This window comes from Pagrus pagrus (genome assembly GCF_965226575.1).
Source record: "Pagrus pagrus genome assembly, chromosome: 12".
NCBI lineage: Eukaryota > Metazoa > Chordata > Actinopteri > Spariformes > Sparidae > Pagrus > Pagrus pagrus.
The window spans coordinates 27414547-27431457 of NC_140196.1; the positions used below are offsets into that span (position 1 = coordinate 27414547).

General features: G+C 37.6%; 1 protein-coding gene across 7 annotated transcripts in view; it reads left to right on the plus strand.

The window, feature by feature from the left end:
• The window catches only part of LOC311266106 (disks large-associated protein 1-like), a 125815-nt gene extending 114550 nt beyond the window's left edge, over nucleotides 1-11265 (plus strand). For 6 of the 7 annotated variants that reach the window (XM_084368290.1, XM_084368292.1, XM_084368293.1 and 3 more), the window contains one exon: nucleotides 2266-11265. In XM_084368290.1, the coding sequence (XP_084224416.1) occupies nucleotides 2266-2490 (225 nt within the window). In that variant the 3' untranslated portion in view covers nucleotides 2491-11265. Of the gene's footprint in view, nucleotides 1-1116; nucleotides 1613-2265 lie in introns of those variants that run through there. The other variant, XM_084368294.1, reaches the window with a different exon arrangement.
• The last annotated feature ends 5646 nt before the right edge of the window (nucleotides 11266-16911 follow it).

Consider the following 16911-nt stretch of genomic DNA (forward strand, 5'->3'; position numbering starts at 1 on the left):
GAAGTGAGGAGAGGTAGTCTAAAGAGTGAAAAGTCTGTAAGGGAGGAGGCACGAGATGTACATTCAGGACGGTTGGGACAGACTTTGATTCAAAAGACCGCTTTTCTGGTCCAGTGTGACACCATATGTCAACGGTGAGTCCTTTTAACTTACTAATGTATTGAGGTCAAGTCATATACATAACGTAATGCAAGTTACCTAGGTAATGTAGGTACATTGTAGGTAAGTTACAAAGATAGCGTAGCATTTTAACCAGTTTAACCAGTCAGTTGTTTAGGTATGAGGATGTGTTGGATAAATGGCAAATGGCATTGCAATAATACCAGGGTTGCCACGGTAACTCAAGAGAAATCATCACAACGCATATTGGAAATGCTCGGTCGTATCTGTTAACATAAACACCATCGATGACAGCTGATGACGTATGAGGGGTAGGGGTAAAAATCGGAAACCATCTGACACAGTGTGGCATTACATGAACTTGTAAGACTGCTATTATCAGGTAATGTGTGGGGGCCTTTACAGACCATGTTGTTGCTGAGGGATTCATATAAAATATGTCTGCTCCCCAAGAACAATTGTTTTAACTTCAATACACATCCTTTACGCTCTAAAGCTCTTTATTAGCTAATTGTAGTCGCACCTGATGTTACTGGAAGGAAGCCTTCCTTGTTTGTCATGCAATAGTGATAGCATTCATTCTGAATGATCAATTTTTTGCACAGTTTCCTCACACTGCCTTTAAATGGGGGTTTGGTGGTGAATTCATGTAGCAAGGGAACAAAAATAGCTTTTAGACACACTCAATTTATACCTACATGACCATGACAGAAGCAAAGAAAGCCTTTTTTTTTAGTCTTACATTATCACCTCCTCTCATGGTGCAGAGTTAGTGCATGATTGTCTGGCTTGGTCTCTATGGTGATACAGATACTCTCGCTTCTGCATATCTTTAAGTGTATCTGTCAATCTTTTTCAGATGTCTTCTGCCTGCTCTCTTTCGGCAGTATCTGTTGTGGCTTTGCATCGTTGTGAATACTGACTCTGCTGGCCTCCTCATTTGCTCTCATTGTTGTATCTTTATTTCTTTCTTGTGCTTTTTTTTTGTGTTGACAGTGAAGGCGCTTGCAAACAGCCACGCATCAATCAGCATAACTGCAATGCCAACAACACCACAGGGCCTTGACACCTCTGGGCCTCCGTGGATCCATCATGTCTGTCTTTCCATCCATCACTCCATGCTTCCTTCTGGCCTTCCTTCCTTCCTTCCTTCTTTATGACGCCTGCAGCCGCCTTACCATGTGTGGCTTTTTGTCGTGTGTGTTGTAGCCACCAGTGTAAAGATAGAGAATGTTTCTTCTACACAAATACATTTTTCAGCATGGAGCAGTTCACACAGAACAGAGGAGATACAATTAGAGAGACATACATTAACACTGAAACTGCTGATTAGAAGGAAAATAAAACCAAATATGTCAAAACAGCAATTAAAAAAAGTTATCGTTGTATTTGAAAGCCTCAGATTGTTTAAGGTCATGTCACACACAAACACTTTTGACAGTAATGTACAGTAGATTGCATATTAGCATACGCTGATGTTGTTTAGCAGAGAAAATTGAAACAATCCTGTCAAATAACGAACGTGTGAATCAACACTTGTAGGGAACACGTTTCCAAAATAAGAGCATGTGAAGTAGCTGCAGTATTATTGAAACAGTGTGTGATTCAGTATGTTAAAAAATCATGGAAGTTGATCAAAAAAATTATTAAGCTGAATGTCTAATTTAGCCTACCCCTTCTTTACTTAGAGTATACATGGTCATGTACATGTGCACAGGCATACATTAAAGCAAAAGCTTACTGGGTAACACTTTGTAATAACCATCAGAAATCAATGGTGAGTTTGTAGTTTACTATGAAATGCTTTATAAACCAATTATCAAGCTGTTGAAAACGTTTGTTAAAATATCGGTTGCAACTTCACAATAAACAATGTCTTTAGAAATGGTTTATAAAGTGAAGTATTTCATTGTTTCAGTCAAATAACTCAGAACTAAAGTTTAATCAACGTTAGATTTACCATTTATTAATGATGGTTATTGTAGTGTTACCATCTACTGAATTAAAGGTGGCAGTTCCAATGGGCATCACAGACATATGCACACATACACACACACACACGCACACACACACACACACACAAATATAGGTCTGTCTTTTTCCTGAAATGTTCTCCCCTCCCCCCCTACCGTCCTCTCCCACCAGGAGAGGCGTCTTCCACCTCCAGTGCCAAAAAAGCCACCCAAGGGCCCCCACCACCACCCGCCTCTGGCCAGAGATCGTTCACTGGAAAGCTCAGAGAAACAGCGGCAGGAGGCCAGGAAGCGCCTGATGGCTGCCAAAAGAGCTGCGTCCGTACGGCAAAACTCAGCCACGGAGAGCGCTGACAGCATTGAGATCTACATACCTGAGGCTCAGACACGGCTATGAGGACATTACCAGGGGCACACACAGGGTTGACAAGCAGTACTGAAACACACAAACCAAACACAACACAACAGAAAAATGTATGGTTGTCCACACCAACGCACAGTAGGGGTGTAACTGAATTAGATGCATTATTTGGATATGCACATCTTGTGACTTGAGTCATTGCACTTTTGTTTTAGATATAGCTGCATCACTGCACACGAAGCAGCACAGAATAATAGCATGTCAGGCTGTAAACTTTTACAAAGTAGGTCTTGTCTGAAAATGACTGAACGACTGAATCAATCGACCATAACCTGGCAGGGCTGTCCAAACCTCTGATCCACCAAGATTTTATAGTGTACACCCCTGATTTAGACGCAGGCAGCATACATGTATTGTTGGAGTGCTGCATTGGAAAACATGTATCCAACTTCTAATACTAGCACGCAGTTATGTTTTGTAAAGCCACACCTTCAGCGCTGCTACAGTGGTTCTCCATAGCATGTTTACCCATCATTAGAAAAAATCACCCCCTAATTGAGTTGAAATAAACCCATCTGATCTCGCTTCAGCCACATTAAAGTTACATATTTTCTGAGAACTTGAGTCTGAGCTCTTGATCACGATCAGAAGAGTTAAAGCAGCAACCTTGTTGTCTCCTACTTGGTTAATGTTAGAGAAAGACTGCAGTCATTGGTTTGTGTTAAAGGGGCAATTTGTAAGATATGGACGGAATTTAAATTTTACAGATTAAAAAAGTGAGTGTGAAACAGCAGTGTTGATGTCATGTCAAAGACATCTGTGTACAGTGATGTCTACTGAGGAGAGGAGGGAAGTTAGCATGCTAACAAGCTAGCCCAATCCTTTCCTGTCACCTAATTCCATTTTGTACCACAAAAGGCGCCAGTCTGGTAGCCCCCGTAGTTTCAGTTGGGAGATGTATGTGAGCGATGAGTTTGCTACTTAGTCTAATAAGTACACAAAATGTGTAAGATCTATGGCCTGAGCGGGAACTCACTGGCAGGGCCAGCGGGAGAAACACTACTGCTCATATTCAGTGAGCCACATAACCATGAAGTAAACCCAGAAGTAAGAAACGTTTTTGGTAAGCATTTCTTATTGGACTGAATAGGCGCCATTTTTGGGTTCACTATCCAATAATATTATGTCACACTCCCATCAGCTAATAGGACCACTTATCTCCATGGCTAACTGAGCTACTTTCTAAGAGGAGCTAGTCGCTACAGCCAAAATATAGCTACAGCAAAGAATATAGTGAGCATCAGTAAACGGTTATGCTCTCCCCTTTAGTTTTTGAGCTACCTTCAGATTCTGGCTATTTCTTATGAGTTACCCCTTTAAGGCATCAGTATGCTTAAAGGAAGGTCCTTGCTGGATCATCTAAGAGTGTCTGAAACCAAGATCAGGGGGGCAGTGGGATGCACTAAGGAGAACACTATGGTGAGCAGCGTGGAACAGTTAGAAGCACTTTGACATTAGACATGGTCGCATAAGCTAATTTGTTTGAAGCATACTTAACTCTTCATGTTAAAAGACACCATCTTTGAATACTGGCAGTAGAGTATATGTCATCCAGCAAGCCTCTGGTGTCAAAGATGTTTTATACACCCGAGAGTCCACGACAGTTTACATGTTGATATGCTGCAGAGAGGTGGAGGTTTGGTTTCAGGTCTGACTTTTTGTAGCTGTTGAAGGTTTTGTCTGTGGGTCTTGTTTATTACACAAACATGTACATGTACAGGAGTGATGGACAACCTTACACACACACACACACACACACACACACACACACACACACACACACACACACAGTAGTAGACACACAATCATTACCTTGTGTCATATGAAAACCCTCACATAAGTGTACTGCACACATCAGCACTCACAGGTAATTCTTTCAGGTCTTGTGGCTGTATGAACACTGCAGGCTGTTGTAATATAAAAACAGTGTTTCTCTCTTCCCTCTGGAGAAGAGAACGCCATGATCACTGTTTATCTTTCATCCTCCTCTCCATCTCCACACTACATCAGCTCTTTATTGAACATATGAGCTTCATAAAATGCTCAGCTGGTATTTTCTTCTTATATGGTGACACCTCTGAAAAATGGGGACAATATTTTAGGAAAATTCTGTTATTTTACAAACTTACATGTGTTTTCATAGTTTTGGACATATATTTTTTTTTATTATGATAGCTTTTACATGTTTCCCAGCTCTATTATTGGCTCACAGGGACTCTAAAGGGCACAAACAGGAGCCATCAGACAGGTTTTAACAGTGTTTTCTATACTTAGTCAGAATCAAAATGGAGATTTGTTTCAAAACTGCCTGATGGCTCATGCCCTGTTTTTATTTTAACAATTCAGTTTTTGATGACCAAAACTACAAAAATAAAAGTTGTAAATAAACAGAATTTTAACCCTGCTTGTGTCACACAGAAAGCCATCAAGTGAATTATAAAGTGCTGATCCCGTCAGAGACACTATGTTATTGGGGAAACAATACCCAATCATGTTGGGAAATGACTGCTGGTGTTTGGATGATCACCGACTGTGCAAAGGTCACACACTGGTTCTCTTTGTTTTGATCCTAATGTCCCTTCTCCTTCTTGGATTTCAAGATGATTTGTCTTTTACAGGGTACATTTACACTTAAGCAATACTTAGTTGAGATAGTGACTTTTAAATTAATGCTCAGAGATGTATTATATAACACAATACCCTCTGATTAATTAGATGGAATGAGACTGAATTGAAAATGCAGTGTAATATTAATCTCATGGCATCTCTGAAGTAGCTCCTCTAGTTGTACGATGAAGATATTTTTATTTGAAAGATATTTAAATGCAGTGTTTTTGCATTGGATAGATACATAGATGTTAAGACAAGCCTTGTCTATGATGGACTGAAACTGCCTGAGACTAAAAATGAATAAATGGCTGAATAAATAAATGTTATGCCAATAAATGCACCAAAAATTATATTAGAAATAAATGAAGGCATCATTTTATAAAAGTGACATTATAATTCTGTTTTAGTTTGCTTCTGTATTTATTTATTTTTATTTTTACTTTATTGGTATTATTTTGTATTAATTCCACTATTTATTTACTTTGCCTTTTAATTTTCCTTTAATTTATTTAGCCTTTCATGTTGACATTTATTTATTAACATATGTTTGCTGAAAACACAGAAATAAATTCATTAAAACAATAAATACATTTAAGTAAAGATTAAAAACTGGGAAAACAAATGGGAAAATAAATAAATAGGGGATTTAATACATAGGTAAATAAATATAGCAGTAAATTGAAAAAGAAATATCAATTTATGGGTTTTGTAAATTAAGTTATCCCTACATTTATTGTTAGTAATATTTGTGGTGCATTTAACAAAATAATAATTTAACTTATTAATTGAGACATTTATTTTTTGATTTTTGATTTTGGCAGTTTCAGTCCTCCATGCTTTTAGATTTAAACAGATTGTAATTTGAAACTGGGAATAAGACAGATATGATCTTCTGGCTGTTAAAAGAGAAATAAATATCAAAGCTGTATGTCTCTTTTTGTTATAAAGCCATCAGACAAAAAGGGCTGTAAATCTAGCCGTTAGTAATAATCCAGTAGTTGACAAAGAAGAGCTTCAAGGGACCTGGGGTTAATTCAAAGGTCTCTGAACAAAATGACCGGTTGAATGATTTTCAGAATTATTGTTTCAGTACTACCAATGACACAACAGACTACACTGCATCTTTTGGCCAGTTTTGAAATCTTACAGAAATGTGGGGGGATATGATGAGGTCTGAAATAGCCTGACATTTTTATCTGCTGTTAAATATCTCAAACTTTTTTACATTGATGTAATGGTTTTTGCTGCAGGAGGCAGGTTTGAGTAAAACATTTAGCTCCAGATGTTGATGAGAGGTGACTGTATTCTGTTGACTGAGGGCCTGGTCACAATAAAAATTGGCAAGTTCACATTCCTTCACATTCCAATGTGATAACAGGCAGTGGCACAGGTTCACCATCAGTAACAAGCTAGCTGTATCGCCAACAAAAATGCCAAACCATGGAAATATGAAGAACCTGCTGAGCTAAAAAGATGGCTTCCTTCATTTTGGAATCTGCAGTATCCTCACCAGAGGTCAGGAGAGTCATTACAGAGCTATTTCACAAGAATCCCCCAACAATTTAATACTATTCTGTATGATGAAACACAGAAAAGCCAGAGAGGTTGGCCTAGCCTAAAAACTTAAAAACAAGACACGCTGATTTGCAAAGAATTGTACCTTGTTATTTTTTAATTAGTGTGTGACCGGGCTCTTAGTTACATAGAAATCCTGTGAAGGGTGATGTAAGTCAACTTCTCAGAGTGCGCTGATGGTTTGCCATAACTGGTTTCTGTGTAGTCATTTTGACTATACTCTTAAAGGAGTTGTAGTCAAGGGGAAATTGTTTTTTTCTACTAAAGCTTACCTTTTTTCCTGTGCATGAAAGAATTGAAGAATGGAAACCATTGCACTGTTCCATAAAGAGAAGGTTTACAAACCTTCTCCAAAAATGAGAGGTTTATCATTGGAATTAAGTAGCAGTTGATAATTAAGTTTTAGTCGGTGAGTCATTTTCATGAATCACAGTGTTTGTCCTGCAAAGTAGGAAGACTGGATGATAAAATTTTCCTTCACCATCAGTCTTGTGCATTAGTCACCTGAAAGACGGTATGGCTGGATGACAGAAATACAATTTGAAATAGTCTTGTTTGGGTTATAGTCACAAAACTAAAATATATCTTTGTTTTCTTTTAGTTTTAAAGACATGCGTTCAGCACTCCAGAGTAGATAAAAAGACATTACGTTTATTGATTCAGGTATCTGGTATGTAAAATTACCGCAACATTATTGACTTTTGTCTCTCCTCTGCATAAATCACAGAAAGGAAAAATAATTTCTTGAACACTATGCAAGCAAAGGTACCACTGCGATACACATTTCTTTAAAATATGGTATTTATAAGTTAACTTCCTGATCACACAGTCCTGTAATGTACAGCCTGTTCTCACTCCCAGTGCGTCAGTTAGAGCAGCCTGGTCAATGGCCTCACACATTGAAGTCTGACAGTGTAGTTACTCTTCTAGTGCCATTTTTTTAAGCGCCTCTGTAGTGCAGTAGTAGAAAGAGTGAGAAAAGTCTGAGTGGGAGGTTAGCTGATGTGTCTGCACGACACCAGGGTTCACATCCGTTTGTGACTTAGAGTCTAGAGTGATTTGTTTTTTACGTAAATAGGTTAACATTCGTAATTGACGTAACTTACGTTATGTAAGACATGTACTTACATCACTTACATCACTGTAAATTACGAGACAGAACAAAGTTATTTTAACCCAAAATATGATCCTTTCCTAAACCTAACCAAACTGTGATGTTGATAACAGTCTAAAAGTCATAATAGGTCATAATAAGTAAACTGCTTGCTGCTACATTTTGAAAGTCTAACCAGATGTGGTATATAATGCTTTATTGCTTACTTGACGTCCAAAACTGACACTAGAGTAGGAAGGCCACTGACCAAGCTGCCGTATTTGGTGAGTTGGGAGTGAGAAAGTGTTGTAATATATGCCTCTACTGCTTCAAGTGATCATGATTACACACATTATGGTATATGGCAATAGCATTCTTACAATGAATATAAGCATAATTTAATATCTGCATTTTAGGTCATCCTTTTAAAAGAAATCCAGCTGTCATTTCTGCTACTGCGACTTTTAAGAAGCACTCCAGTGACTTTAAACATGAAAGTCAGCTTGCTCATAGTTTTGAGTATCACTCATCCTATGAAAAACCATAGTGCAATGTCTTCTGTGTCTTTGAAGGATGTCACAGCTATTTCATCAGGGTTATCTCAGTTTGAGCTCAAAGACTGCAACTAACTGGTGATGTCGAGTTGGAAAGATGTGGGTGTTTACCAGGTGGTATGGGTCTCACAAGTTGCAAATTTGGAAATGTAGGACCCAGCATTTTTGTGGACTATAGTCAGGTTATCTCAGCCTCTGCTGCTCCGATTTTTTTTAAATTTTTTTTATCCATCCCCCACTTTTATGCAAGTGAAAAACTAAATGGCAGGAGTACCCCTTTAATCCAAAGAAAAACACTCACAGATCAAGCAAAGAAACAAATAAGAAGCAATTAAAAAGGACACCAAACGTACCTGTATTTAGCTTGGAATTATCACTATCTGCAAACACCATACAGTGAACACACCAACCGAGGACTGACATTGGTCACAGAGGTGAATCAACACTCAGATGAGAAACTGCTGTCAGTCACTGCTACACTTTAAGGGACTCCCTGACCAGAGTAATAAAGTACCGTAAGAAGACATTACAAATCCATCTGGAATTCATATTCCATATTTAAACTCCACACCTGGTTTCAACAGTGTCAGAGAAAACATCTTTGGGGCCAAGATGATTTTCTCTGAGCCACTAAATGTTGTTTATCTGTGATAATACCATTTATACTATACTACTACTACTACTACTACTTATGACAACATTTATTGTGATGACCTCTTATATAACTGCCATTCATTTCTCCAGAGCAAGACTCTGGAAATCAAGAGTAGAATTTACAGGATTCTGTAGACTATTCTATGATGATGATGATGATGATGATGATGATGATGATGTGTTGTTGATGAAAGTATTCTGTATTTATTTTCTTCTTTTGTAAAGATTAGTTATGCGTGTGCGTGTATGGGGAGGGGATGTAATTTTGTACAGGAGCAGATTACCTCTGTGTTTAAATGATGATGACAGTGACAATGACAGTGAGCCATATTCAATGTGAAATACCCTTCTTATCAAGAGGAAAGGGCCATACAGATGCTGAAAGTTTTGTTTTTACATTTACCATTTATTGAATCATTTTTTTAGTGTTATAGTAGCAAGCTTACTGTCTGTGTGTTTGGGAGGAACAGTAGAGCAGAAACAACATAACACAAATGTGAACCGGGGGAAACAGGAAGATAAGCACATAGGGAATCTTTAGTCTCTATATTAGGATCTGGAAGCTGCTAAAATGAAAACATTCAGACACTATGACTCTCATTAGAGTAGAACCCCTGGCTTCCTAGTGTCCGATGCAAAATGGTCGCCAGATAATTGCCAAACTTTACATCTGTGGTGTCAAAATAGACAAATGTGACTACAAACAGGCAGAAAACTATGGAAGATCAGGGTTGCCAATGCTGAAACAATTAAACTGAAATTTTGTTCATGTTAATGTTAATTTGTGAATGTGTTAAATTCGTATGTGAAAATATAAAAATGACTGCCAAAATTTTTAAATAATTAAACTCATTTGACAGATAATTTCACAGATCACTCCAAATCTAACACAACTCTAATGAAAATGAAATAAAATGTGATGGAGAATGGAGGTTATATTTCCAAACTGGCCAAAATTGTGCCACCAAAACTAGAAAATGAAATTGCAAACTAGAACTTAGAATTAGAAAATGTTAGAATGAGCTATTTAAAAAATAACAAGAGAACTCCAAGGCACTCTCTTTGGACTATTAAAATGTCTTTATTGTCACAGTGTAGTCATGTCAAATATTAAAAACAGGCTCTGTCGTGTTTCAGCATCAAGCCTTCGGCAACGGCAGGTTTTCTGATGTTTTGAGTCTACTTGTGTCCCTTTCCAAAGAGCACGTCTAACAAACTGAATTTGAGTACAGGAAGTGCACCTACCTAAATTTAGCTTCTCCTGCAAATTGTAATGAGATCCTACTTTTTACAGAAGAAAAAGATCATTTCATTTAGAAAATGAAATGAAAACATCCTTTGTTATGGTGATTAGCCAAAGGGCCAAATTTTATATGTTTTGTTTTTTCCAATTTGAAAACATTAAGTACATTTTTACAATCGTTATCAGCTGCTCCTGGTATGCCTGACAACTATTCGTCGATAGAATAATCAAAACATTTTGGCACTGATTTTATAACATGAAAGTTTAACACGATTTTTAAATTGAGGTATAAATTTAATCATACATGATAAACACACCAATGGAAAATACAATTTAAGTTTTTGTAGTGATTTTACATTTTTAAAATTAGCAGTCCTGGACTTCCATAGAACAACCTTGGATGTAATGCTGCTGAAAACCGATGTAATTCCAACCAATGGTATGCTTGAGCTAGCTTTGTGTGCTTTCTTTTCCTCAGGAAGAGAGAGGAAATGTAGTCTATAAAATCAGGGTCTCCCAGACGTGGTTGTCTGTTACTCAAATGTGTGTGTGTGTGCGAGAGTCTATGTGTTACCAAGTTTGTATGCATTTCATATGTATATATGACCATAACTGAAAATGCACTGTGGGTGTGTGAGGTCTCTATAAAGTGCTTCCTGAGTCCCTTGTTTTCTATGTCAGGCCTTTCCTCAGTACGGTCTAGTAGCCTCATAGAATCATTCTGTATATGAATTCTCTGCTCATACATGCGACAGATCTCTTGTGTTTGTACAGAAAATAGTCGAGGGTGTTTCATGACGCATGCAGACACAATATTAGTACTTATGAATCTATATCTCAGTTGAAAACATGTATTTGGTTTATTTATGCCCTTATTTATTGATTTTTTTAAAACTATGAGATTCTGTTGAAGTGGTCTGTCATGCTCTTCTGATCTTATGTTGTATTGTAAAGAGATGATTATATGTCCATAACTATTGATAAACCCATAATAAAATAAACTATCAACTCTTCTACCATGACAGATGTCTGTACCTATTTGTATCACTGGGAGAGGAGGAGGAGATTAAAGTCAGACTTCTAATATTATTTCCCCCCTCAGAATTCTGATTTCTCTTTCTCAGAATTCAGAGATTAAAGTCAAAATTCTTACTTTTAACTCAGAATTTTGAGGAAAAAAAATCTAAATTCTAAGAAAAACAGGAATTGTGGGGGAAAATAAACTCTTTTTTTCCCCATGGACCTAATCCTCTTCCATATATTTACAACATATCGCATTAAGTAAATCTAATGGTTTGCATGGATTAGATTAGTTTCCGTGGTGGAGAAGATACTTCCTGAGAAGTCCTTAGAACACATCAAACAACACATCAAAAATGGTCAGAAAAATAATTTAAAGAAAATGTAATTAAATATAATTGGACATTTAAATAATCTGCAGAATCTGTTCCAGTGCAGTAACAAGCTGCCCCAAATGAAAGAAGAAAACAGCTACAACAATGTTCAAATCTGCCTCATATTTTTTACAGTGTACAATAATATCTTGGAAAAAGACATTATGGCACACTCATTTTGCATTCAAAACATTTACTTCATCAGTATATAAAACTAATGTTCACATACTGTACGTATGTTCATATATCACAAGCACAAGAACCTGTACACAGGGATCAAGATAGTAGCTTCATGTACTGATTCAACAATGTTTTGAATATGAGAAAATGTGTGCAAGATATTAATTGAAGATGTGATGGATGTTAAAGTATTGTACCAAACATAAGGAACTGAGCAATACAATCTTTATTTTTTTCTAAAGAAGGCACAGTCTATTGGTCAATCAGTCCTACACTCCAAAGCAAGGTATCATTCCCTTCTTCTGACACATTTAGCAGACGCTTTTTGTCCAAAGAGACTTACAGTTATTCATACATACACTGATGGCCATGCAAGGTGCTGACCAGCACATCAGGAGCTTGGGGTTTTGGGGTTCAGTATCTTGCCCAAGGACACTTCCCAGGGGGAATCGAACCGGCAACCTTCCGATAACAAGACGCTGGGTCTACCCCTGAGTCACAGCCGCCTCACAACCGTTTGTCCTCAGATTTGCCATCAACACCAGCAGGTGGAACAGTCAGAGCTTTACATTCCACTGTTCAGTTTTCTGATCAAGTTGCCTTAAGGGTCACTTTTCAGGGATTTTCAGGTAGTTTATCTAGAGCGTTACCTACAGTCATCTGGTTGCTGGTTAGTCCTGTTTCTACATGTCTATGCTATCTTTGTGCTTCTTCTCTGATATAATAATAATAATTGATACAAAGAAACATGAAACATAATGAAATATGGACTGTCTGTAATCACACAGGACAACCAACCATCAAGATTATATTTTGAGTACAACTAATTGGACAATGAAAGGATGGAAAAGCAGGGTATAGCTATGACGACATCCATTCATTTGAAAAAGCACATTTCTATTTGATTGAATACTATCATTTTTTCCTGGATTTCCATATTCTCTACTGTCCCCTCAGTCTAACAGCTCAACTCCAGCTATGTCATAATCTCATGGCCAGACTCCCATGAAATTTACTGAACACAATCTGGCTTTTATTTATTTTTAATACCTTTACCACCAATGTCACTACAAAGTTCAAGTACATTTTTAGTTCTAGGAATATCAAAATGTTGTTAGTTCCTGTCAACACTTTAAGGTAATGTGATAACAGCAGCCTCTGGATGCTGCTATGGGGGATTTAGAATTAGATATTAAGGTCTGGATGTTACAGAACCTTTTACAGCTCAACCAGGACAAAAGGGAAGTAATGATCATTGAGGAGAGAAACTGGCCTCCAAACTAGATGAACGAGGCGTAAACCCAAGCCAAGAAGCCAGAAATCTTGGAGCGATCTTTGACTCAGATTTTAATTTGAAGGCACATATGTCACAAAAACAGCATTTTATCATTTAAAAAACATTTCAAAAGTGTGGCTTCTTTTCCCCTGTCTGAGCAACACAGAGACTAATGCACGGTTTTATAACTAGCAGGCTAGACTTACTTTAACGCTCTCCTTTCTGCTCTCCCAAAGAACACAATAAATCAGCTACAATTAATTCAGAATTCTGCTGCAAGATTGCTGACTAGGACCAGAAGGAGAGCACACATTACACCTATTTTAAAGTCTTTACACTGGTTGCCTGTTAGTTTTCCTATTGATTTTACAATTCTTTTATTACTTTATAAAGCACTACATGGCCTCTCACCAGACTACATCACACTTGTGCTTTTTTATGAGCCAGGACGGCCCCTCAGAACCTCCGGCTCTTTAGCTGTTCCACAAAGCAGAACTAAAACCTTTGGTGATGCTGCTCTCAGCTGTTACGCTCCGAGCCGTTGGATCAGCCTGCCGGAGGATCTGAGAGGAGCTGGAAATACTGATACTTTTAAACATGAACTAAAAACATATCTATTTAGTCTGGATTGTATGTAGTGTCTTTTATATATATATATATATATATATATATATATAGTCATAAAACATAACTGATGTGACTTATACTGAGGCCAAGGTCTTATGGATGCTCTTGACTAGTTATAATCTAGAGGTTGAGTGACGGGGCTTATACCTGGCATAATCTTTCACACGCATCAAAATGTGTTATACTTACCACTTACCACCAACAATGGAACATTACGATGAAGCATCCATTATTACAGATGCATCATTTCACCTAAGACGTACAATGAGTCCTTGCTAGAGTTGGTGTTGAGGTCTATAATGTTATAATGTTCTATAATCTATCATGTGTTATAACTGTTGATACAGTGCATCAGAAAGCATTATGAGTGTAGTCATGAAGCATTATGAATGCATTTTGATACACTATAAATGTGGTCCTCATAGAAAGTAGAGGGGCCCAATATTTGAAGTGAATGAGACACAAGGATAGGCTAACACTTGGCTAACATCTGTAAATGAAAGTTATTATTTTTTATGACATTTTATAATCAATGTTTCATTTTCAAAAAGACTGAACAGACTGATCCGCAAGGCCAGTGACGTTGTGGGAGTGGAGCTGGACTCTCTGACGGTGGTGTCAGAGAGGAGGATGCTGTCCAAGTTACATGTCATCTTGGACAATGGCTCTCATCCACTCCATGACGTGGTGTTCAGCCACAGGAGTACATTCAGCACTAGACTGATCCCACCAAGATACACCACAGAGTGCCACAGGAAATCATTCCTGCCTGTGGCTATCAAACTGTTTAATTCCTCGCTCTGAGTGTGGCATTATTGCCATTGCCATTATTATTATTTCTGCATATCGTCACCTTCCTAAAATAATGGCCTAAGTCATTTTTTCAAGTTTCTCAAAAAACAGAAAAAACTGAACCAAATGCAGAGTATATGATATTTATTAATCATTTCACACAAAAAAGTTATGACAATAGATGACCATTTACATAGTCCCTTGGGGTAAAGATAAGTCTTGAAAAGCTAAAGCTAAAATTGCCTCAGTCACTGCCTTGTGACAAAATAAAAGGGCCTTTAACATAGGCCATTATACTACAGGGGTAGGATCACATGATCTGTTCAACTGAGGATGTAGGTGATTTTACCAGAGGTGGCAGCATCATGAAGAGCTGACTTGGGGGAAAAAAATTTTTATTTTTATTTTAGGAAGGTGACGATATTCTGAATTTTGAATGGGAGCAGCTGTAACACTGTAACAATTTACCCTAGGGGATAATAAAGTATTTCTGATTCTTATTCTGAATTTATTCAGCAGTTATGTGTAATTCTAAATCCCCCCACAGCAGCCCCTAAAGGGCTTTAATTATCATTACACCCTGAAGTGTTGGCAGGAACCAACAATATTTTGACATTCCCACAGCTAAAATGTAAACTCAGTACTGACAGTAGTAGAGGAAAGGTCAAAATGAGTCTTTCAGGTGGATCATGTGGTAACTTTGCTCTTATTTAAATGATATGTTAGGGGTCAGTAGCTGGAAAGAGAAAGTTCTCTTATTGCACTACTAAAATGTGACTGTCAAAATGTCAGTATGGAGATGGTGGGTTAAGAGTGGTGTAACGAGACGCAGACGTCAGCATGCATCCTAAATCTGAACATGTTCTCCCCTGTAACCACATGATGGCGGTAGTGCACTGAGGAGTAAATGACTCACTGCAGGATTAAACAGAGTGTCCTCCAGAGGGACCCCTGCACCACAAAACAAACAGATGGAGACAGTATTTGGCTCTTCATTTTGATGTCCATGTGTTAGAAAAACTATGCAGTTGCAAAATGTATTCAGAATTTTATTTTTCTCTGATGTCAGTCTCTTATCTTTTTAATTTTGTTGTTGTTGTTGTTGTTTACATTAGATGGCAGATAAATTGCTATCATCTTCCTTATGTTATTATTTATCTATCCATTATCTAAACCTGCTTATCCTTCAGCAGGTTATTTTTTGGAATACCATATCAGTTATCTTCATTACAGCAACAATTAACAGATAATTAACAGGAATCTTACAGTCAAAGTGGCAGTTGCTGTCTTTTCACTCACACACCCGTGATGGCATTAAGTGCAGCATCCATGAAGTCATGTTAAACCTCATTAGGATGGGATTAATATTCCAGGAGGATGTGAGTGATTAATGCTTCTCTGTGACAGAGCTCGTCTTTTGGGGGAAATTTAAGCATTTATTTGCATACTGCACAATATGCTGTGTGTTTGTGTGTGTGTGTGTGTGTGTGTGTGTGTGTGTGTGTGTGTGTGTGTGTGTGTGTGTGTGTGTGCATTGTTGCATTAATACAGCTTTTAAGTATGTGTTGTACCAAGACGTCACAGCAGCCCATTGGATACACTTTTCTTTTTCTTTATCTCATGGTTGTCCAATTTGAAGTGTATGTTGTTGTAAACCTTCAAGCACAAAGTTTAAAGTTCAAAGTTCACCCAAAAATTTTAATTCAGTAATCATCCCCATGTGGATGGAAAGTCAGGAGAAACCTTCCTGAAGCTTCACAGCGAAACAAAACAAAACAAAACAAAAAATAAAATAAAAACATAAATTGGTCTGTTGTAATCTAAGTTTTCGGAAGCCCAGATATCCCAAATTGATTTGGATAGACGTTATTTACATCCTCCATGTGCGGTTGAGCTGGTACACCTACTTCAGATGGGGTGAATGCTAACACACATAGTGAAGATTTCGACTTAAAGGGGTGTAAGGGTATAAAAAAGTGTTGTTTTTTTGTTGTTTTTTTCAAATCAAGTCCTCATCTACTTCAGTTGTTTGGGAGAACGCTGCAACACTGTTTTTTTGTGAAGCTCCAGAAATGTTTTGTGGACAGTAAAACACCTGAGTTTCTATCCGCATGGGAGGAGGAGATGATGACTGCATTTTCATTTTGGATGAACGTTTCCTTTAATACATGACGTTATCCCACAAGCACACTGAAAAGCAATAGAAATATGAGGCTGTATACTGGAGTAACGATAGAAAAGTAAAAAATCACACAGCTTTAGATGAGATTAAAATTGTGAATTTATGCAAAGTTAAACTTAAAATGGCCTCACAGTGGTCAGCTGGGGTTTGGGTTTGGTTCAGAAGTGGGCCATCACTACGAATTAAAAAGGAAATAAGGTTAATTCTAGCACCTTGG